General features: G+C 43.7%; 1 protein-coding gene across 1 annotated transcript in view; it reads left to right on the plus strand.

Annotated features, from left to right (window-relative positions):
• Nucleotides 1–25,687, plus strand: part of LOC126335562 (UDP-glucosyltransferase 2-like) — a 79,224-nt gene that overhangs the window by 27,146 nt on the left and 26,391 nt on the right. The window contains exon 4 of the mRNA XM_049998982.1: nucleotides 20,090–20,549. Within this exon, the coding sequence (XP_049854939.1) occupies nucleotides 20,090–20,549 (460 nt within the window). The remainder of the gene's footprint in view (nucleotides 1–20,089; nucleotides 20,550–25,687) is intronic.

Raw genomic sequence — 25,687 nt, forward strand, 5'->3', positions numbered from 1 at the left:
AATCCGGTTTCACGCAAACGTTGGTACACAGCAGCAAAGGTCGAATGATGCGGGATACGGCGATTAGGATATTGTTGTTGATAAACCCGCTGAGCAGCTCGACCGTTGCGGTGCGCTACGTAGTACACACCAACGATATCAGTGTCCTCACTCCAGGTGTATCGCTCCATTAGTAAACAGAGACAATGCACTACTACACTGGTGGACAGCAGTTGCCTACAACTGAAGAGCGTAATACGCCCTCTAACAACTGATGATCGTAATACGGCGTCCAACAACTGAAGACCGTAATATGGTCTCCACCAGTTTAAATGATCCTCAAAGGAAAAAATTATATTAGAGAAAAGTATTTGTTTTGATGTCCCCTACAATCTCCTAGAGTTTGTCGGTTTAAATACTTTTCACCCTATAGAACTGTTCCTCCAGTATAGAACACATGATACGCTTTGTACTGGGAAGATTTGGTTGCAGCGCCATTAGGTTATTTTGATAATTATCTGTGGTTACCTAAAACAGTAGAATGGTTACATAGACATTATTACGCACAGCAGAATATACAACAGCGACTGTATGGTGCCGTTGTCATGAGTCTTTTGAATGGTCACAACCACGTGAAGACCGCATGCCACAGGCAACAGAGAAGCAGCCACTGTGATAACAGTAAGCATATCCCAAATAACCCATTAAAATAAACTCTATCTCAATGCATAAATGTCCATAGATGATTAGATCTTAGGTCCCAATGTGCACGCTGGAATTTATTTTACTCGTCTCTACAGTAAAATCCATCCTGAGATTAGCTGACGTTTCAATTAGTGACAAGAGTGAAACATTTTGCTCATCTGACAGTACATATGGAGAGAACTGCTTCGCTACTTCATCTGTCATTTCCTGAGAGTCGTAAATATCTGCATCAACTGAATCGCTCAGGACGCTTTCCAGTGTTTTAAGTTTGACTGATCCTAACGATACAATACTGGGAGATAGTTACCCCGCCCCCTCGTCACACAATACCCTATCAAGTACCTATCGGAACTGGAAACCTCCTCACTGCTTAGCTCCTTCTGTGTGAAAGTGAAGTAGAATCGACTGCGTCCATAGCAGTATCGGCCATTCTTTTCTGTAACACATCCAGCACCTGCTAAAGAATACATGAGTTTCAGTTTTGAAGCATCCAGTGTCACATTAATTTCTGGCACGCCAGTTGCTCTGCCACTTAGTTCGACAGCGAAACAACCGCTCCACGCTGCACTCTCCCGACACCACCACATCCAACTTGGACTACTCATGACCATGCTTTTTACAACTGGAGATGTTACTGGCATCAGCTAAAATGCCCAACCCATTGCCTCACTCTTGCTTACTGCCGCAAGCGGACGCCTTTCGATCCTCAGCCGATACCGCTCAATGTTGCGTTTAAACCTCAAACTTAGTCTCGGGGAATATTCGGCACACCACATACAATGAGATGACAAAAGTCATGAGATATTGAAATGCACCTATACAGATGGCGAAAATATCTCATACACAAGGCACAAAAGCGCGCGTGTTTCTCGTGAGAAAGTTTCCGACGTGACTGAGGCCACACAGTGGGGATTTACAGACGCTGAACGCGGATCGATAATTGCAGCTAGAAGCATGGGACATTTCGGAAATCGTTAGGGTATTCAATGTTCCGAGATCGACAACGTCAATCGCGTGCCGCGAATACCAAATTTCAGCGATTATCAGTGAGGCAATACTGACCCTACGACTTATCTTAGAAGATAGATTAAGGAAAGGCAAACCTACGTTTCTAGCATTTGTAGGCTAGACAAAGCTTTTGACAATGTTGACTGGAATACTCTCTTTCAAATTCTGAAGGTGGCAGGGGTAAAATACAGGGAGCGAAAGGTTATTTACAATTTGTACAGAAACCAGATGGCAGTTATAAGAACCGAGGGACATGAAGGGGAAGCAGTGGTTGGGAAGGGAGTGAGACAGGGTTGTATGCTATCTCCGATGTTATTCAATCTGTATATTGAGCAAGCACTAAAGGAAAGAAAAGAAAAATTCGTAGTAGAAATTAGATACATGGAGAAGAAATAAAAACCTAGAGGTTCGCCGATGACATTGTAATTCTGTCAGACACAGCAAAGGACCTGCAAGAGCAGTTGAACGGAATGGACAGTGTCTTGAAAGGACCTATCCAGCGGAACCCGAAACCCCACCACCCTATGGCGCAAATCGAGGAATCTGCAGCCCACACGGTCGCAGAACCGTCTCAGCCTCTGACTCAGACCCTCCACTCTGCTCTGTACCAAAGGTCAGTCCTGTGAACGATGCTGCAGATGGTGAGCTCTGCTTTCATCCCGCTAGCGAGACTGGCAGTCTTCACCAAATCAGATAGCCGCCGGAAGCCAGAGAGGATTTCCTCCGATCCATAACGACACACATCATTGGTGCCGACATGAGCGACCATCTGCAGATGGGTGCACCCAGTACACTTCATGGCAACCGGAAGGACCCTTTCCACATCTGGAATGACTGCCCCCGGTATGCACACGGAGTGCACATTGGTTTTCTTCCCCTCTCTTGCTGCCATATCCCTAAGGGGCCCCATTACGCGCCTGACACTGGAGCTCCCAACTACCAGTAAGCCCACCCTCTGCGACTGCCCGAATCTTGCAGGCTGAGGGGCAACCTCTGGAACAGGACAAGCAGACATCTCCGGCCGAACATCAGTATCAGCCGGAGACAGAGCCTGAAACCGGTTCGTCAGACAAACTGGAGAGGCCTTCCGTTCAGCCCTCCAGCCCCCTGCCACACCTTGAGACGACCTCCCACTCTACCACAGGTGAGTTGTCAGACTCAATGTGGGTAGTATCCCGAGCAGCCACAGTCGTAGTACGATCGGGGGATGCGTGGGACGAGCTGGCCGTCCCCGACAAACCCCCATCCGGACCCCCACAGTGATGCCCATTGGCAACAGCCTCAAGCTGTGTGACCGAAGCCAACACTGCCTGAAGCTGGGAACGAAGGGATGCCAACTCAGCCCGCATCCGAACACAGCAGTTGCAGTCCCAACTGCTTCGCAACCCCCAAGGCATCTACTTCTAAGAAACTCATGCTAGCAGCTGTTCATGTTTCAAATTCTGGAATATTCCAGTCGTCTTCCCTTGTGAAGGAATTTCGGAAAACTGCGTCCAATTCACGTTATTGACTCGTTATGGACAAAACCGAAGCTGATCATGCAATAATTGTGGATTTGACACTCACTGAACATCTGAACTCTACATACACTTGTCTTGAGCATCAGTGACGTAACGGCATACAAATTAAGAATTATTACTGCTTCTAATTTACTAGCTTAAATCCATGACTCCATTGGAGACATTCTCAGACTGATAGATGTCGGAGTTTCTCCTACCTCCTGTTATGGCAATCCATAAATTTATCATTTATTATTTTCTCTCTTCCCTTCTTCACTCTTTTGCACTCTTCCTACGCGTCGTGGCGAAAGGGTGTCTTCTCTGAAAACTAGGCAGTGTTTTTAAATCACAGTTAGTATTCCGCTGCCAGTCAGCGTAACTTCCCGACGCCGTTGTTTAAATTTCCGTCACGCTGACTCGCATTTCTATGTGCACCTGCGCTTTTCCTCGGTGTCTGCACTCGCTGCTGGCTCAGCTAAATACTGATCATACATCACCATCTGATTACACCTAATCACTTTTCTCGTTCATTATCCTGCTGTAACAGCTTCCTACCACCGAAATGAGACGTGTTCCGTGGCATGATGTGTCACCGCCACATCTCATGTCTTCCTTTAATGTGACCTGGTGGCCATCCCAAAGACTATAGAACTCTACATGGTCTCCGTCGTAGATGAGCTATGTTTTCTTACAATCTCCTTAGTAATTGCACGAAATTTAGGTTGACAGCAGTAGAATCGTCCAACAGTCGGCTGTAAATGCTTTTTCTCTAAACTTCCTCAAAAGTGTTCCGCGAAAAGAATGTTGTCTTCCCTCCATGCATTCCTGACGTGACTATGTCAAATAGTAAATTACAGGTTTGTTTCTCCTACTTATTTAGATTTACGGCCTGTCTAAATTTTCCCAATAATTCAGCTATGGCCATCATAATTGAACTAAGTGGGGTGCTAACAACTGCTTATCTGTTCTTTCGAGCAGAAATACTCTGATTTATTAACTTGAGTAAGCATAGTCGATATGATGATATAATGGTAACTAATGCCTGTCTCTGTATTGACGCCGTCTATACGGTGAGACCTGTTTGTAGCTAAAATATTTGTGTTGCGTTTGGGCTGTCTAACTAGCTGCTCAAGACAGTTTTCGCACACAGTGTGCAAACGTAGTTCACAAGACAGTTAATCTGCACCCCTTGTACTGAATCTATAGACGTCTCAGTCTACATTCGGTAGGTTAAAGTCACCACCAACAAGTAGCAAAGAAACATAGGCTGAAGTTTAAGAGATTAGTCAAGAAGAATCAATACGAAAAGAACTTGGATATGAGAGTACAAAGGAGTAGCGAGATACTCTTGAACTTCTCTAAGGCTATAGATAAGGCTGTAAGGAATAGCGCAGTAGGCAACACAATGGAAGAGAAATGGACGTCTCTAAAAAGGACAATCACAGAAGTTGAAAAGAAAAACATAGATACAAGGAAAGTAACTGAGAAAAAAACCAAAAAATATATTTCATTTGATGGATGAAAGAAGGAAGTACAAAAATCTCCAGGGAAATTCAGCAATACAGAAATACAAGTCGCTGAGAAATGAAATAAATAGGAAGCGCAAGAAAGCTAAGACGAAATGCTCCATAAAAAAAGTGAAGAAATCAAAAAGAGATGATTGCTGGAAGGACTAACTCAGGACACAGGAAAGTCGAAACAACCTTCGGAGAAATTAAAAGCATTGACGGTAACATTAAGAGTGGATCGGGAATTCCATCGATAAATGCAGAAGAGAGAGCGAACGGATGGAAAGCATACATTGAAAGCCTCTATGAGGGGGGAAGATTTGTCGGATGTGAGAGAAGAACAAACAGGAATCGATTTAGAAGAAACAGGAGATCCAGTATTAGAATCAGAATTTAAAAGAGCTTTGGAGTACTTAAGGTCAAATAAGGCAGGAGGTATAGATAACATTCCATCAGAATTTCCAAAATCATTGGGGGATGTGGCGAAAAAAGGACTATTCACGTTGGTGCGTAGAATGTATGAGTCTGGCGACATACCATCTGACTTTCGGAAAAGCATCATCCACACAATTCCGAAGGCGGCAAGAGCTGACAAGTGCGAGAATTATCGCACAATCAGCTTAACAGCTCATGTATCCAAATTGCTTACAAGAATAATGTACAGAAGAATGGAAAAAAAGATTGAGGATACGCTAGACGACGGTCAGTCTATCTTTAGGAAAAGTAGAGGCACGAGGGAGGCAATTCTGACGTTGCGGTTAACAATGGAAGCAAGACTAAAGAAAATTCAAGACACGTGCGTAGGATTTGTCGACCAGGAAAAAAGCCTTCGACAATGTAAAATGCTGCAAAATGTCCGAAAATCTGAGAAAAATAGGGATAAGCTACAGGGAGAGACCTGTAATATACAATATTCACAAAAACCAAGATGGAATAATAAGAGTGGACGACCAAGGACGAAGTGCTCGGATTAAGAAGGGTGTAAGACAAGGATGTAGTCTTCCATTCCTACTGTTCAATCAGTGCACCGAAGAAGCATTGCTGTAAATAAAAGAAAGGTTCAGGAGTCTAATTAAATTTCCAGGTGAAAGGATGTCAATGATGCGGTTCACCTACGACATTGATATCATGAGTGAAAATGAAGAAGAATAACATGATAAACAGAACAGAATGAACAGTCTAAGGAGTACAGGATACAGACTGAGAGTAAATCGGAAAAAGACGAAAGAAATACGAAGTAGCAGAACTGAGAACAGCGGGAAACTTAACATCAGGATTGATAGTCACGACGTAGGTGACGTTAAGAAATTCTACTACTTAGGTAGCAAAATAACCAACGGAGCACGGAGAACGTCAAAAGCAGACTAGCACTGGCAAAAAGGGAATTCCTGGCGATGTGAACTCTAGTAGTATCGAACACAGGCCTTCAATTGAGGAAACAGCTCCTGGGAACGTACGTTTGGAACACAGCATTGTACGGCAGTGAAATACGCACTTGAGGAAAACCGAAACAATAGAGAATCGAAGCATTCGAGATGTGGTGGTACAGACGAATGTTGAAAATTAGGTGAACTGGTAAGGTAGAGAACGCGGACTTTCTGCGTAGAATCGGGAGAAGAAAGAAATATGGGAAGAAGAAGGGACATCTGTTAAGACATCAGGAAATGACTCACATGGTACTAGATGGAACAGTAGAGCGCAAAAAGTGTATTGTGACACAGTGGAGGAATTTGTGGCGGGGCGCATCAAACCAGACAGAGGATAAATGACTAAAAAAAAAAAAAAGATTTACACAGGACATGTGTATGGTGCTAAAAGTTCAATTGCCGCCTAAATTTTGGAAAGTTAGAGGTCATCCGCAAGTGTGCTAAATACGTTACATTTTGGTTACACAATAAATCCCACAAATCTAAACGCTGTTCGTTCAGTTAAATATCTAGAGATAACAATTACGAATAGCTGAATTTCGAAGAATCATATGGATAATTTTGACGACGAAAGCGACGAATAGCTGCGTTTTATTGACAGAATGCTTAAAAGATGCAACAGATCCACTACGGAGACGGCCCGCACTATGCTTGTTCGCCCTCTCCTAGGTTACTACGGTGTAGCTTGGGAGCCTTACCAGACAGGACAGGTGGAGGACATTGAAAAAGTTCAAAGGAGGGAAGCTCGTTTTCAGTGTAAAGGATATGATGCGCGACTTGGGTTGGCAATCGTTTACGCAGAGCAGTTTTTCGTCGAAGCGGGCTCTTTTTAGTAAACTTTAATCGCCAAATTTCTCCCCTGAATTTCTCCCTGCCGCGGTGGTAACACCGCTTCCAGTCAAATCACCGAAGTCAAGCGCTGTCGGGCTGGGCTTGCACTTGAATGGGTGACCGTCTCCGTGTACCGAGCGCTGTTGGCAAGCGGGGGGCACTCAGCCCTTGTTGAGGAGCTGCTTGACTGAGAAATTGTGCCGGCCGCTGTGACCGAGCGGTTCTAGGAGCTTCAGTCGGGAACCGCGCTGCTGCTTCGGTCGAAGGTTCGAACCCGGCCTCGGGCATGGACGTGTGATGTCCTTACGTTAGTTAGGTTTCAGTAGTTCTAAGTCTAGGGGACTGATGACCTCAGATGTTAAGTCCCATACTGCTCAGAGCCATTTGAACCATTTTGAACTTGCTGCAACGAGGCTTTTTATTCGTTCTGAGGCAGGCTAGCCTTAGCGTCACATCCTGGGGAAGCAGCAGAAAGGTACTGCTTCAGTAGGCCGAACCTTCAGGGCAATAAATTGTTTGCTCTGTATGTAAACCAAATGGTACAGCATCTTAACTACTGACCTAGTAACTTCTGTGTAAAATCATCGATTTCAATTAACTTATGATCAAGCTGAAGTCTAGTTAGGAAGAATCAAGGCAAAAATAGGTGTGATATGGAAGGTGGCAGGGGTAAAATACAAAGAGCGAAAGGCTATTTACAATTTGTACACAAACCAGATAGAAGGTATAAGAGTCGAGAGGCATGAAGGGAAGCAGCGTTTGGGAAAGGAGTGAAACAGGCTTGTAGCCTCTCCCCGATATTATTCAATCTGTATATTGTGCAAGCAGTAAAGGAAACAAAAGAAAAGTTCGGAGTAGGTATCAAAATCCATGGAGAAGAAATAAAAACTTTGAGATTCGCCGATGAAATTGTAATTCTGTCAGAGAAAGCAAAGGACTTGGAAGAGCAACTCAACGGAATGGACAGTAATTTGAAAGGAGGATATAAGATGAACATCAACAAAAGCAAAACGAGGATAATGGAATGTAGTCGAATTAAGTCGGGTGATGCTGAGGGAATTAAATTAGGAAATGAGACACTTAAAGTACTAAAGGAGTTTTGCTATTTGGGGAGCAAAATAACTGATGTTGGTCGAAGTAGAGAGGATATAAAATGTAGACTGGCAATGGCAAGGAAAGCGTTTCTGAAGAAGAGAAATTTGTTAACATCGAGTATAGATTTTGGTGTCAGGAGGTCATTTCTGAAAGTATTTGTATGGAGTGTAGCCATGTATGGAAGTGAAACGTGGACGATAAATAGTTTGGAGAAGAAGAGAATAGAAGCTTTCGAAATGTGGTGCTACAGAAGAATGCTGAAGATTAGATGGGTAGATCACATAACTAGTGAGAAGGTATTGAACAGAATTGGGGAGAAGCGGAGTCTGTGGCACAACCTGACAAGAAGGAGGGACCGGTAGGCTGGACATGTTCTGAGGCATCAAGGGACCACAAATTTACCATTGGAAAGCAGCGTGGAAGGTAAAAATTGTAGAGGGAGACCAAGAGACCAATAAACAAAGCAGATTCAGAAGGATGCAGGTTGCAGTAAGTACTGGGAGATGAAGAAACTTGTACAGTATAGAGTAGCATGAAGAGCTGCATTAAACCAGTCTCAGGACTGAAGACCACAACAACAACAACATGGAAGTACCACGCAATGAATATATACGCTTAAAGTTTTCTGACGTTATAGATACTGCGAGAAGGATTAGCTCAATAGGTAAATCAGTTGAAAAGTAATGGACACCGCTAAAACAGCAGTTACAGAAGAATTACAAAAAAAGCCTCTGCGCACTATGGGACTTAACTTCTGAGGCCGTCAGTCCCCTAGAACTTAGAACTAGTTAAACCTAACTAACCTAAGGACATCACACACATCCATGCGCGAGGCAGGATTCGAACAGGCGACCGTAGTGGTCGCGCAGTTCTAGACTGAAGCGCCTGGAACCTCTCGGCCACTTCGGCTGGTCGAAAAATTACAGAAAATTTGAGAAACTTCGGCTTTGGTCACACAAACTAACAATGGCCCGAAGATTGGTGTGTTGAACGTATGCACCTCCGCATACGCATCCAGTGACCCTTAACAGCTGAGGATGACATGTGGTCCGTCGGAACCGAGAGAGTGACAGAATTCGACGCACACCTACGAGGAGAAATCATTGTCGTAATAAAATAACGAAAATCATAGTTCACACGGAAAGATTTACGTATTCACTTTTCCCGCCCGGTGCTCCAGTGTGGAATGGTAGAGAAATGGACTGAAAGTGACTTGACGAACGTTCTACCAGGTACGGCATTGCAGAGTAGTCACCTAGGCGTAGATGTAGATGTAGATGTTGCGCAGAACCGTTGTGCATCGCTAACCGCTATGCGACGACGTTCATCAACAGTCAGTGCTTCCCAGTCATTGAATCGCTACAAGCTCAGCGTTTTTTGATGTGGTGTTAACATCAGCTTAAATACGGAACGGGAATACTCCAGTCCGGCTGGTGTTAGCCTCCGACCACAGATGCGGTATGACACAAACTGTTACAGTGAGTCCATTACCTATACTCGAATGGTAGACACAGACGTGAAGAGGTTAGGAGGCGCCAGGATGACAAAGCGGGACACTCCCTTGCAGTGGTCAGGCTTAGTCAACTGGTGCCTTGACGGCGAGCAGATCTGCTCTGAAGTTCCCATGTAGTCCAACCTGCGGCTCCTGGCACGTCCGAGTGACCTGCAAATCCGGGTACTGCACAAATCGACCACTCGGCCAAATGGAGACCGACAATAACGACCCTTTCAGAGTCTTTCACGTGCTGATAACTACAACACTAATACACTGAAGAGCCAAAGAAACTGGTACATTTGGCTAATATTGTGTAGGGCCCCCGCGAGTATGCAGAAGCGCCGCAACACGACTTTTCATGGACTGGACTGTCTGAAGTAATGCAGGAGGGATCCGACACCATGAATCTTGCAGCGATGTCCATAAATGTGTAAGAGTACGAGAGGGTGGGGATCTCTTTCAACAGCACGCTGCAAGGAATCCCAGACATACTCAATAATGTTCATATCTGGCGAGTCTGGTGTCCAGCGTGAGTATTTCAATTTAGAAACCACTCTGTAGCAATTCTGCACGTGTGAGGTGTCGCATTCTCCTGCTGAAGTTGCCCAACTCCGTCGGAATGCACAATGGAAATGAATGGATGCAGGAAATCAGACAGAATGATTACGTACGCGTCACCTGCAGGAGATCAGACAGAATGGTTACGTACGCGTCACCTCTTAGAGTCGTATGTAGACGTATCAGCGGTCCCATATCACTCCAACTGCACATGATCCACAGCACTACAGAGCCTCCACCAGCCTGTACAGCCCCCTGCTGATTTGCAGAGTCCGTGGTTTCGTGAGGTTGTCTCCATACCCGTACACGTCCATCCGCTCGATACAATTTTAAACGGACACTCGTCCGACCAGGCAACATGTTTTCAGTCATCTGTAATATAATGTCGGTGTTGACGGGCCCAGTCGAGGCGTGAAGCTTTGTGTCGTGCAGTCATCAAGGATACGCAAGTGGGTCTTCGGCTCCGAAATTCCATATCGATGATACTTCGTTGTATGGTTCGCTCTCTGACACTTGTTGATGGCCCAGCATTGAAATCTGTAGCAGTGTTACACGTCTGTCACGTTGAACGATTCTCTTCAGTCGCCTTTGGTCCTTGTTCTTGCAGGGTGTTTTTCCAGCCGCAGCGTGGTCGAAGGATTGATGTTTTACCGGATTCCTGACATTCACGGTAGACTCGTGAAATGTTCGCACGGGAATATCCCCACTTCATCTCTACCTCGGAGATGCTGTGCCCAGCCGACTATAGCACCACGTTCAAACTCAATTAAATTTTGATAACCTGCCATTGTAGCAGCAGAAATCAGTCTAACAAATGCGCCAGACACTTATTGTCTTACATCGGCGTTGATGACCATAGCACCGTATTCTGTCCGTTTACATATCTCTGTACCTAAACACGCATGCCTATTCCAGTTTCCATGGAGCTGAAGTGTAATTTACGTACCAATGGATGGTGTGTAGGTGCACAAAGCTACATTGATAGTCCACCATATTCTCTTTGTGCTTCACTTTTTTGTCAGTCAGTGTATTCCCTATTCCTTAGTACACTTCCTCAAGTGCGGTATTTACTATACGCATAATCTCATCCCCCTCCGTGTGTAGTGTGGGTCTTAGTCTGGAGTGTGGTTTGGGCTGGGGGTAATGAAGGCATGGGCCTCAGCATAACAGTTATTTTACTAAACATTAATTTGCTATACAAAGGCCGTAACCACTTGCAATAAGACAAAATCTACGTTTTGTAGCCCGAAAGAAGTTAGGTAGGGCTTAAATAACCATTACAATAATTATCCTCATAAGAATAACATATGAAATTCAATTATCGAACAAGTTTTACTCATGCCCTTCAGCGGATAGCCGGCTAGTAACACACAAATTACGATGTCTGGGACCCTACTATAACTAGAAATAAGCTTGGTAAAACTTCAGATATCAATTTCAATCATATAGTGTCCAGCTACACCCTTTGCTACTGTTGCTACCATCAGCAGACAGATAACACAGTAACTATGCACAGCACTGCCGATTACCCGAGCTAACGTCTGAATAACTTCTTATGCAGTGTCATACGTGACCCCTCACTCCATCAGCATTTAATGCACCAGGAGGGAACCGCTATCTCAGTCACATGAAATCACTAACAGAGTACTTCTTAAACTCACTGCTGTAAGAAACTGATCCAAAATAATAGCTAATAACAACGAAGTTCAGTTTCATATGCTTTACCACGCCCACAGTGCCATTAAAATTGCTACACCACGAAGATGGCGTGATATAGACGCGAAATTTAACCGACAGGAAGAAGGTGCTGTGATATGCAAATGATTAGCTTTTCAGAGCATTCACACAAGGTTGGCGCCGGTGGCGACACCTACAACGTGCTGACATGAAGAAAGTTTCCAACCGATTTATCATACACAAACCGCAGTTGACCGGCGTTGTCTGATGAAACGTAGTTGTGATGCCTCCTGTAAGGAGGAGAAATGCGTACCATCATGTTTACGACTTTGATAAAGGTCGGATTGTAGCATATCGTGATTGCGGTTTATCGTATCGCGACACAGCTGCTCGCGTTGGTCGAGATCCAATGACTTTAGCAGAATATGGAGTCGTTTGGTTCAGATAGGTAATACGGAACACCGTGCTGGATCCCAACGGCCTCGTATCACTCGCAGTCAAGATGACAGACATTTTACCCGCATGTCTGTAACGGATCGTACAGCCACATCTCGATCCCCGAGTCAACAGACGGGGACGTTTGCAAGACAACAGCCATCTGCACGAACAGTTTCATGATGTTTGCAGCAGCATGGACTACCAGCTCGGAGACCATGGCTTCGGTTACCCTTGACTGTGCATCGCAGACAGGAGCACCTGCGATGGTGTTCTCAACGACGAACCTGTGTGCAAGAATGGTAAAACGTTATTTTTTCGTATGAATCCAGGCTCTGTTTACAGCATCACGACAGTCGCATCCGTATTTGGCGACATCGCGGTGAACGCATAATCAGGCACCTCTTGTTCGCATTGACGGCACTTTAAACATTGGACGTTACGTTTCAGATGTGTTAGGACCCGTGGCTCTACCCTTCATTCAATCACTGCGAAACCCTATTATTCAGTATGATTATGCACCAACGCATGTTGCAGGCCCTGTACGGGCCTTTCTGGATACAGGTAATGTTCGACTGCTGCTCTGGCCAGCACATTCTCCAGATCTCTCACCAACCGAAAACGTCTGGTCAATGGTGGCCGAGCAACTGGCTCGTCAGAATACGCCAGTCACTACTCATTATGAACTCTGGTATCGTGTTGAAGTTGTGTGGGCAGCTGTACCTGTACACGCCATCCAAGCTCTGTTTGACTAAATGCCCAGGCGTATCCAGGCTGTTATTACTGCCAGAGATGGTTGTTCTGGGTACCGATTTCTCAGGATCTATGCACCCAAACAGCATGAAAATGTCATCACATCTCAGTTCTAGTATAATATATTTTTCCAATGAATACCTGTTCATCATCTGCATTTCTTCTTGGTGTAGCAATTTTAACGGCCAGTAGTGTACGAACGATTGTGCCCACTCTGTACCACAGCACACATCGTCGCATGCCCCTTGTGCCATAAATAATACGCAACCAGTTACACAATATTCTCAGATTTCATGCAGAAAGTTGTTTACAAGTGGCTACAATTAGTGCACAACCAAGTGGCTACCAGGCTGCCACCAACAGTAGCAGAACCGCTCAGGCAGGGCTCCTTATTTTCAACAGAAACCACTCTTCAACTCATGACGAACTGCAGTGCGTCCCACTGGCTAGCGATCCACCAGATTTTTGTCCATACGGTAGTTTCTCCTTGCTCACCGTCGTCTCGGCAGGCAACCATCCCACACACACCTGCTTGTCGCTGCCCTCGCTGTTGATGAGGCTGAGGCTCGCTGCTTCTTGTCGCTATGGCAATGTGTCACCCCACCCTCTATTCTGGATCGTATGCTGACAGTTCCTGACCTCCAGTTCAGAGTCCATTGGCAAGCACAGCTCGAGCCACCAACCTCAGCCACCGCTACAATCCTCCATACACCATACTGACTGCTGATGATGTGCCGCTGCTTCCGAGCGTACAGAGGCCACTGGCGTCCGGGATCTACTGCAAGTTCCGATCACTTCAGCTAGCTGACTACCACCCTCCGAGTCTGTCCCCTGCTTGGCCATAGCGGCGAAGGCGACGAGCAGTGCTGTGAGCTTTGCCTTCAGAAGGGTAATGTCTGTGTATTCTGGAAACGTGTACTCAACCATGTTGCTCTATCTCTCAGGGACACACGAACGAGGCTCGAACCGTATCAGAGAGGTAGGACAGACGCCAAATGACGTCAGCCGATCAGACGTAACTACCACCACCATGGTTACACTGTTGCATACCTGCTTAGAAAACGGGTTTTCTAACGCCTGTAGCACGAAAACGGTACGTTTACAGATGTGGGTTCCTGTTCAAAATATTTTGTACTCAAGCCCCTCATCATGATCATTATCATCAGTGTTCTGCCTAAAGGCAGTTTTTCATATGGTAGTTCTCCAGGCTGTCCAGTCTTCTGCCATCCTCTTCAGGTCTGAATAATTTCCTCTCCCCTTTATGTCCTCTATCATCTTGTATCTCCTGCTTCCTCTCAGTCTTCTCCCACAAACCAATCCTTCCAAAGCATCTACTAGCAAGCACTCCCTTCTCAATGAATATCCTAACCAGTTCTTTTTCCTTTCTCTTATAACCTTCAGCAGACATCTTCTTTCACCAACCCTTTCCAACACTCTTTCATTACTCACTCTTGCCATCCAGCTTATTCTCTCCATTCTCCTCCACATCCACATCTCAAAAGCTTCTAACCCTTTTTCATCCTCTCGTCTCAGTGTCCATGTTTCTGCCCCATATGGTGCCACACTCCAGACAATACATTTGCCAAGCCTTTTCCTTAGTCCTTTATCTAATTTGCCACATAAGAGTCTCTCTCCTCTTTCTGTTGAATGCCTCCTTCGCTATGGCAATTCGAGTTTTCACCTCCTGGTGACATCTCAAGTCTTTAGGTATTGTGCTTCCGAGATACGAGGTGCATCCAAGTTCTAAGGCCTCTGATTTTTTTTTATTTAATTACTCACCCGAAATCGATGAAACTGGCGTTACTTCTCGACGTAATCGTCCTGCAGACGTACACATTTTTCACAACGCTGACGCCATGATTGCATGGTAGAGGTGAAGGCTTCTTAAGGAGTCTGTTTTGACCACTGGAAAATCTCTGAGGCTGTCTTTCATTGTTGGAAAAAGCCAAAAGTCACTAGGAGCCACGTCAGGTGAGTGGGGAGCATGAGGAATCACTTCAAAGTTGTTATCACGAAGAAACTGCTGCGTAACGTTTTTGTTGCAGTGCAGGAAGGAATTTGTTCTTCAAAAGATTTTCGTAGAATGCACCTGTTACCGTAGTGCCCTTTCGAACGCAATGGGTAAGGATTACGCCCTCGCTGTCCCAGAACATGAACACCATCATTTTTTCAGCACTGGCGGTTACCGAAATTTTTTTGTGGCAGTGAATCTGTGTGCTTCCATTGAGCTGACTGGCGCTTTGTTTCTGGTTTGAAAAATGGCATTCACGTCTCATCCATTGTCACAACTGACGAAAAGAAAGTCCTATTCATGCTGTCGTTGCCCGTCAACATTGCTCGGCAACATGCCACACGGGCAGCCATGTGGTCGTCCGTCAGTATTCGAGGCACCCACCTGGATGACACTTTTCGCATTTTCAGGTCGTCATGCAGGATTGTGTGCACAGAACCCACAGAAATGCCAACTCTGGAGGCGATCTGTTCAACAGTCATTCGGCGATCCCCCAAAACAATTCTCTCCACTTTCTCGATCATGTCGTCAGACCAGCTTGTGAGAGCCCGAGGTTGTTTCGGTTTGTTGTCACATGATGTTCTGCCTTCATTAAACTGTCGCACCCACTAACGCACTTTCGACACATCCATACCTCCATCACCACATGTCTCCTTTAACTGTAGATGAATTTCAATTGGTTTCACACCACACAAATTCAGAAAACGAATGATTGCACGCTGTTCAAGTAAGGAAAACGTCGCCATTTTAAGTATTTAAAATAGTTCTCATTGTCGCCACTGGCGGGTAAAATTCCATCTGCCGTACGGTGCTGCCATCTCTGGGACCTATTGACAATGAACGTGGCCTCATTTTCAAACGATGCGCATGTTTCTATCTTTTTCCAGTCCGGAGGAAAAAAATCGGTGTCATTAGAACTTGAATGCACCTCGTACTTAAATGCACTTACTTGGCTAATGGTAGATTGTCCTATTTTAATATTGGACAGTCTACGTCTTGTGCTCATGTCCATACTCTTTGTTTTGGCTGTGTTTATTTGCATCCCATATTCCAAGCAAGCTTCGTTAACATCTTTCAGCATGTTGTTCACTGTCCTCTACAAGTGCTAAAAGTTTCTAACGAGGACTTCTGAACGCGCTATATACACTGAACAGCCATCCCATTAAGACCACCGACCTAGTATCGATGTAAATCGGTCCAAGAGACAGCAACGTCACCTGGCGTATAATGACTGCTAGTCAGACAAACGGATGGTTCATGTAGTAGCAGCGAGCGTGCTGTCCGTGTGTAGAACTGGGAAATCGCGCGATCTACCTGAGTTTGACCAAGGGCAGACTGTGACGGCTTGGAAGTTCAGCACGAGCACTTCGGGAGCTGTACGACTTGTCTGTTGTTCGCGAAGTGCTTTGGCGAATTTCTTCAACACGTGGCGAAACAAAGGTGAAGCCCCGTCCAGCCGTCGTGGGGATGGGCGGCCACCCCTCATTACAGATGTTGGACATCGTAGGCTGGGCAGACAGGCAAAACAGGACAGGCGCCGTTCTGTGGCGGAACCAGCACCAGACTTTAGTTCTGAGCGGAATATAAGTGTGTCTGAGCACACAGTGCACCGAACACTCCGAACACTCCAAACGATGGCCTTTGCAGCCGCTGACCCATGCATAAGCCAATGTCGCTGGCCAGGCTGGCCGAGCGGTTCTAGGCCCTACAGTCTGGAACCACGCGACCGCTACAGTCGCCGGTTCGAATCTTGCCTCGGGCACGGTTGTGTGTGATGTCCTTAGGTTAGTTAGGTGTAAGTAGTTCTACGTTCTAGGGGACTGATGACCTCAGACGTTAAGTCCCATAGCGCTCAGAACCATTTGAACCATAAGCCAATTTCAACACCACGACATCGGCAAATAGGACTAAATAGGACTGAAATGGGCACATGACCATCGGCAATGGGCGTTGGCGCAGTGGCAGAGATTTGCGTGGTCTGATGAATCCCGATCGCCATGCCGACTGGAGGGCTCTAATCCGTCGTCTTCCACGGAAAGTGCTCCTTGACACCTGTACTGTGGGACGAGTCCAAGATGGTAGCATCTCCGTTATTCTCTGGTGAACGTTCACTTGGCCATTCACGGGTCTAGGGGACCTCGTACAAGGCACCATGATGGATAAGATGTATCTTACACTGGTTGTAGACCACGTACACCCCTTCATGAAGATCATATTTCCCGACGGCAGCGACGTTTTTCAACAAGATAATGCACGATGTCACGAGGCCAGGAGTACGTTGCACTGGTTCGAGGAACACAGCGAAGAGTTCCAGTTGATTTGTTGGCCCCCCAACTTGACAGATCTGAATCTGATCGAACGCGCCTGGGTTGTGAATCTACTTGGCGTCAGAGCTCATCGCCCCATCCCCAGAATTTGTGCGAATTAGGCGACTTGGGTGTGCAGTTGTGGTGTCAACTCCCTCCAGCGACTTACTATGGCCTCACTGGTTCCGTTCAAAGACGCGTCGCCGCTATTACCGTGCCAAAGGTGGACATACCGGCTATTAGGTAGGTGCTCATAACGTACTCTATATATTATTTCCGTTGTGAGACAGGAGCTGGTTTTCATAGATCAGTTAGTAATGAAAAGTTGTGAATTTGGTTTTCGAATCTTTTTCTGTATAAGTAATTCCGCGCTCCCTTATCTCACTCGTCGTTTCCTTGAAAAATGATCGGTACATTAATGTTGTTGTTGTTGTCGTTGTTGTTGTTGTTGTGGTCTTCAGTCCTGAGACTGGTTTGATGCAGCTCTCCATGCTACTCTATAACGTGCAAGCTTCCTCATCTCCCAGTACCTACTGCAACCTACATCCTTCTGAATTTGCTTAGTGTATTCATCTCTTGGTCTCCCTCTACGATTTTTACCCTCTACGCTGCCCTCCAATACTAAATTGGTGCTCCCTTGATGCCTCAGAATATACCCTACATCCCTTCTTCCAGTCAAGTTGTGCCACAAATTTCTCTTCTCTCCAATTCTATTGAATACCGCCTCATTAGTTATGTGATGTACCCATCTAATCTTCAGCATTCTACTGTAGCACCACATTTCGAAACCTTCTATTCTCTTCTTGTCTAAACTACTTATCGTACACGTTTCAGTTCCAGACATGGCTACACTCCATACAAATACTTTCAGAAACGACTTCCTGACAATTAAATATATACTCTATGTTAACAAATTTCTCTTCTTCAGAAATGCTTTCCTTGCCATTGCCAGTCTACATTTTACATCCTCTTTACTTCGACCATCATCAGTTACTTTGCTCCTCAAATAGAAAAACTCATTTACTACTTTAAGCGTCTCATCTCCTAATCTAATTCAGTCAGCATTACCAGCTTTCACTAGACTAAATTCCATTATTCTCGTTTTGCTTTTGCTGAAGTTCATATTGTAACCTCCTTTCAAGACCCTGTCCATTCCGTTCAGCCGCTCTTCAAGTCTCTGACAGAATTACAATGTCTTCGGCGAATCTCAAAGTTTTTATTTCTTCTCCAAGGATTTTAATACCTACTCCGAACTTTTCTTTTGTTCCATTACTGCTTGCTCAATATACAGATTGAATAGCATCGGGGAGAGGCTACAACCCTCTCTCACTCTCTTCTCAACCATTGCTTCCCTTTCATGTCCCTCGACTCTTATAACTGCCATCTGGTTTCTGTACAAATTGTAAATAGCCTTTCGCTCCCTGTATTTTACCCCTGCCACCTTTAGAATTTGAAAGAGAGTATTCCAGTCAACATTGTCAAAAGCTTTCTCTAAGTCTACAAATGATACAAACGTAGGTTTGCCTTTCCTTAATCTTTCTTCTAAGATAAGTTGTAAGGTCAGTATTGCCTCACGTGTTCCAGTATTTCTACGGAATCCAAACTGATCTTCCCCGAGGTTGGCTTCTACTAGTTTTTCCATCCGCCTGTTAAGAATTCGTCTTAGTATTTTGCAGCTGTGACTTATTAAACAGATTGTTCGGTAATTTTCACATCTGTCAACACCTGCTTTCTTTGGAATTGGAATTATTATATTCTTCTTGAAGCCTGAGGGTATTTCGTTTGTTTTATACATCTTGCTCACCAGACGGTATAGTTTTGTCAAGACTGGCTCTTCCAAGGCCGTTAGTAGTTTCAATGGAATGTTGTCTACTCCGGGGGCCTTGTTTCGACTCAGGTCTTTCAATGCTGTGTCAAACTCTTCACGCAGTATCGTATTTCCCTTTTCATCTTCATTTACATCCTCTTCCATTTCTTTAATATTGTCCTCAAGTACATCGCCCTTGTATACACCCTCTATATACTCCTTCCGCCTTTCTGCTTTCCTTCTTTGCTTAGAACTGGGTTTCCATCTGACCTCTTGATGTTCTTACAAGTGGTTCCCTTATCTCCAAAGGTCTCTTTACTTTTCCTGTAGGCAGTATCTGTCTTACCCCTAGTGAGATAAGCCTCTACATCCTTACATTTGTCCTCTAGCCATCAATGCTTAGCCATTTTGCACTTCCTGTCGATCTCATTTCTGAGACGTTTGTATTCCTTTTTGCCTGCTTCATTTACTACATTTTTATATTTTCTCCTTTCATGAATTAAATTGAATATTTTTTTCTTTTACCCAAGTATTTCTACTAGCCCTCGTCTTTTTACCTACTTGATCCTCTGCTGCCTTCACTACTTCATCCCTCAATGCTACCCATTCTTCTTCTACTGTATTTCTTTCCCCCATTCTTGTCAATTCCTCCCTTATGCTCTCCCTGAAACTCTGTACAACCTCTGGTTCTTTCAGTTTATCGAGGTCCCATCTCCTTAAGTTCCCACCTTTTTGCAGTTTCTCCAGTTTTAATCTACAGGTCATAAGCAATAGATTGTGGTCAGAGTCCACATCTGCCCCTGGAAATGTTTTAGAAATTAAAACCTGGTTCCTAAATCTCTGTCTTACCATTATATAATCTATCTGGTACCTTTTAGTATCTCCAGGGGTCTTCCATGTATACAGCCTTCTTTCATGTGTAGTGTACTTTTGACTAAGTTTAGTTTCCCAGTAGCACCATTCGAAATGAGACTAGTTGTACAATTTCTGCGCAGGAAAAACCACACGTTCGACCTGGTGATGTTCGAGAGGCTACCTTACCAGGCCTATCACGGCCTCTTCCACAAGGTCGGGTCGCCTCCGTTAATTGGCGTCGTGACGATGACGGCGATGTCGGCCATGTATTACAGCCACGGAAATGCAATGAACCCAGCCTACCTACCCGAGGTCTGGTTGGGGTTCTCCGATCACATGACCTTCTGGCAACGCATGTACAATACGTTCTTCTACCTCCGGTTCTACCATCTTTGGTATTGCGAAATTCTCCCACGGCAAGACAACATCATGAGAGAGTACTTCGGAGCGGACCCGCCTTCCGTTTTCGAAACTGAGCATAACTACAGCTTATTTATCGTCAACAGCCACTTTTCGACGGAGTATCCACGGCCACACCTACCGAGTGTCATAGAGGTCACTGGCATCCATGTATCGCCAAAGACAGAACGATTACCAAAGGTAAGCTTCTTTCTATTCTAACTTAATTTTATTATTGCATGATAAACACCACGTAACGAGCGCCATGTTTCAATGGAACTATTCTAATGACGACAGCAAATACGTGTTAGTACGTACAGAAGAGTGGCGAAATATCCGGAATTAATTTGCACTCTGCATTGAATTGTCTTCTGATTTGTAACTTCCCGACAGATTCGAAATGTGTACCGGACCGGGATTCGAAACGGAATTGTTTGCATTTCTTGGGCCAGTGTTCGACTTACTGAGCTATCCATATACAACTCATGGATCTCACAACTCTACTTCCGTAAATGCTTTTCCCCTACCTTCCAAATTTCGCAGACATTTCCGATATAACTCATTCGGTAGATTAACTGCCTGTGAAAGAGAAAGACCCTGGGTTTCAGACCCGGTCCAGCACATATTTTTAACACGCCACCAATTTCGGTGAAGAGGTAGTGTATCGAATTAAGGATAAAATATTTCATGGCAGAACTTGATTAATTGACTTAAAGAAGTGACCCTGTTCCATCGAGGACTGGTTAATTTACTAATGGTGGGAACAAAGTGGGAGGTGGAGTATAGACTGAACCAAGATTATAATAGAGCAATCAGGTATAGGTGGATATAGGTTGAAGTAATTATTTAGAAAAGAAGAAAGTCACATGGAGTGCTTCATCACTCTTCGGACTGCAAACCACAACACCCACAATAACGTAACTGCATACAGAGAATGCAGATGATAATAATATTATTTTATAGGTGGTGAGCACCTCCAAGTAGTTTCATAAATATCGGTTTGCACCATCCTTTCACGCAGCACGAACCAGAATCTTTGTCCTTGGGCTCCGCTTGTTAAGAGACCTGTTTTTGATAGCATTTTGAAATTTAATAACCCAGAACCTTAAATAAATACTGGAATACAACATCAACCAAACAACTAGTGTATTGAGGCCTCTAGGTGAAAAGCTTTCAATAACTGTGTAGAGTGAATAATGATTTTTAACTTACGTACTGAATTACGTGTAATGTGTATTTTAGGTACACTGTACTTCCACACTATCCAAAATAAAAGACCAAAACAAATTTCATTCTTTTAGTTATTAAGTTGCTGACACGGTAACCAATGAATATTTAACAATTTATTGTCTTGTGTATTTTTAAAAGAACTGCTTTCAGAATTCAGTTATTTCTACTAATAATTTAAGAACACATGACATGCGCCAGCTTACAATCTTTAATACATTTTTGAATAGCGTGTTTTAGTAAGTAAGGAAACACTATGTTACAATTCATGCAATATTTTGTTTGAATGAGGTAATGATACCTAAGTATACAAAGACGTTGATTGCTGGAAATTGCAACTAAAGTTTTGCATGTCATTTTCTTCTCAGTAATAAAATGAGAAAGCATTGCAACTCCATAATCTTGTTAACCCTGAGCTTTGTTTTCATTTCTTTGTTATCTGGCCTCCTTAGTCAAGCCTTCAGCAGTTCAGTTTCAGCGACGCGCTGCCCCTCTTATCAGCCCACATTTCGTGTTGTCCCCAGTTCTGATGTCTAGTCTAATCATGATTTTTAATCTGCTTACTTCTCCACCATTAAAACATATTATAATGTCCGATCTGAAAAGCAGACATACCAACGAACATAGTTTTTGGCAAGCGTTCCCAAATGCGATTATTGAAGTTTTTATTCAGATTCATGCTATGTAAGCATTTCTCCGGGAATTTAAAATCTGAAAAATCTCTACATATTGGTTTTACTTCCACTGTGACCGTCTCTGGCATGGAATGTGCACGTGTATGTTTTGTCCATTTGCTTCACACCTGTTATATTTGCATCACGAAGTGTTTCACTTTTGAAAAAGGCCACGCAGTGGATGCTCATCAATGGATATTCTGTGAAACAGTTGCCCAAATTGCTTTTCTCATCTCACCGACATTTTTGCTGTTTCTCCTGATGGTTAGACCATAATATTCGGTAAGGTTTTCTGTATCTGATATGGCGAGTCCGCCTGTCCATCAATTGCTTTGCCATAAGAGAATTTTTTTCCTGTCATTTCCTTGCACAGTTTCCTTAACCTTGCCCCCATTCTCTTCTGCACATATCCTATACATACCATTTCTTTAATTTCAGTTTCAGTACATAATTCAGCAGCCACAACATTGTTGAAGTCTTTAGAGCCATCATCAACAAGGTAGTGAGTGTATCGTAAGCCTCGTGTAGCAATTGACCTGCTAAAGGTTGTTTTCCATACCGCCATTGAAACCTTCAAAGCTTTTCTCACATTTGTGTTTACCTTACTGGCACAATCTCGGCTATATTTCGTGAGATATTCACAGTCCAGTACTTTGCCTGTCTCTAGTGAGGTAACTGTGATAACTCCATTCGCTGATCTATGGCCTCTCCCCTAGCAGGAATTGTCCTCTGCAGCAACAATATCACAAGATTGACAAATATCTATAGCTTCGTTCGCTGCCCTCTGCACACATGCTTTACTGACTTCTGTTAGGACATTATGCAAACGATTATAATGCCTCTCAAACTTGAAAGGTGGCCGTGAGACATTCATCACAGTACAGCATATCTGGGCTGTTTTTCTTCCCTTCTACGGGCCGGGGTAGCCGAGCGGTTCTAGGCGCTACAATCTGGAACGGCACGACCTCTACGGTCGCATGTTCGAATCTTGCCTCGGGCATGGATGTGTGTGATACCCTTATTTTAGTTAAGTTTAAGTAGTTCTAAGTTCTAGGCGACTGATGACCTCAGCAGTTAAGTTCCATAGTGATTAGAGCCATTTGAACCATTTTTTCTTCGCTTCTCAATACACATTATGGCATAACCAAGTAGAATATTCACTAAATTGTATTTTTGCATGTTACAGTAGATGTCATTATACGTTTCGTTACTTTACACACTTTATATTCCACTACAATTCTGATGGACAGGTCTCATCTCTTACTTACATTCTATCTAAACGTTAAGGATTTCTCACTACTACAACATTAACATTTGGCAACATACAAAATTAATTCTGAAAGCTTATATTTATTAACTAAAATGAACCCGTTATTTTTAACAGTTAAAACACCAACATATTGTTCATTTTCGGTAAGGTCTTTCAATTTGCATTTTGAAACACTTCCTGGAAAACTTTTAGGCCTAACCTCAGTTCGCTGCGGCATAACAACTTCCTCATTTTTACAATATCCAACAACACGCAACTTCGTAAAATTTACGAGTGCAATTGAACTTCGGTCTTTTTCGCATTTTAAGATGTAAAATAGTTAAAACATCCAGTCATAACATCAACTTTACAGAACAAACATACGAGAAAAACATAAATAAATTCAAATAATCTACTGGTATAGACAGAAAGATCGACTGAATAAATCCCTGCCCAAAGCACAGTCTACATGTTCAAGGAAATTACAGAAGCAAGTTGCTATGGAAACAGTGCCGCCAAAATCAAATAGCGAAACGTTTTGTGTTAGACACTGATGGGACAGCTAGCCATTCGCGTGCCGCAACTGCATTAGGACGGCACTTAAAAACGAAAAATTTTTATTTATTTATTTATTTATTGTTCCGTGGGACCAAATTAAGGAGAAGTCTCCATGGTCATGGAACGAGTCAATACACGAAATTATAACACGATATTAGAAACAGATAAAATGAAATATAAAAAAAAAACATATTCAGGTGACAAGTCGTAAGTTTAAATAAAGAAAATCAACAATGTAACACAGGAATTTATTTAATTTTTTAGCTCTTCCAGGAGCTCCTCAACGGAATAGAAGGAGTGAGCCATGAGGAAACTTCAGTTTAGACTTAAAAGAGTTTGGGCTACTGCTAAGATTTTTGAGTTCTTCTGGCAGCTTATTGAAAATGGATGCAGCAGAATACTGCACTCCTTTCTGCACAAGAGTCAAGGAAGTGCATTCCACATGCAGATTGGATTTCTGCCTAGTATTAACTGAGTGATAGCTGCTAACTCTTGGGAATAAGCCAATACTGCTAACAACAAACGACATTAAAAAAATATATACTGTGAGTACAATGTCAGAATTCCCAGACTATTGAATAGGGGTCGACAAGAAGTTCTCGAACTTACACCACATATAGCTCAAACAGCCCGTTTTTGAGCCAAAAATACCTTTTTGAATCAGAAGAATTACCCCAAAAAATAATACCATACGACATAAGCGTATGAAAATATGCGAAGTAGACTACTTTTCGTGTTGAAGTGTCACTTATTTCAGACACTGTTCAAATGGTAAATAAAGCAGCATTTAGTTTCTGAACAAGATCATGGACATGGGCTTTCAACAACAGCTTACTATTTATCCGAACGCCTAGGAACTTGAACTATTAATATGACCATTCTATCAGATCAAAATATCGGTTCTCGTTGAATTGTGAGTTAGAAACTGTAAAAACAGAGTCTTACTGTGATTTAGCATCAAATTATTTTCCACAAGCCAAGAACTTATTTCATGAACTACATTATTTGATACTGTTTCAATATTACACAGAAGATCCTTCACTACCAAACTGGTGTCATCAGCCAACAGAGATATTTTTGAATCACCTGTAATACTAGAAGGCATACCATTTATATAAATAAGAAACAGCAGTGGCCCCAGCACCGACCCTTGGGGAATGCCCCACTTAACAGTGCCCCATTAGGACTGAACATCACTACCACTCTCAATATTGCGGAGAATTACCTTCTGCCGGCATCTTGTGGTCGTGCGGTAGCGTTCCCGCTTCCCACGCCCGGTTTCCCGGGTTCGATTCCCGGTGGGGTCAGGGATTTTCTTTGCCTCGTGATGGCTGGGTGTTGTGTGCTGTCCTTAGGTTAGCTAGGGGACTGATGACCTAAGATGTTAAGTCCCATAGTGGTCAGAGCCATTTGAACCAATTACCTTCTGCTTTCTGTTCTTAAAGTAAGAGGCGAACCAATTGCAAGCTATTCCCCTTACTCCATAATGGTCCAACTTCTGCAGTAATATTTTGTGGTCAACACAGTCAAAAGCCTTCGTTAAATCAAAGAAAACACCTAGCGTTCGCAACCTTTTATTTACTCCGTCCACAACCTCATAGAGAAAAGAGAATATAGCATTTTCAGTTGTT

This window comes from Schistocerca gregaria, chromosome 2, assembly GCF_023897955.1.
Source record: "Schistocerca gregaria isolate iqSchGreg1 chromosome 2, iqSchGreg1.2, whole genome shotgun sequence".
Classification (NCBI taxonomy): Eukaryota; Metazoa; Arthropoda; class Insecta; order Orthoptera; family Acrididae; genus Schistocerca; species Schistocerca gregaria.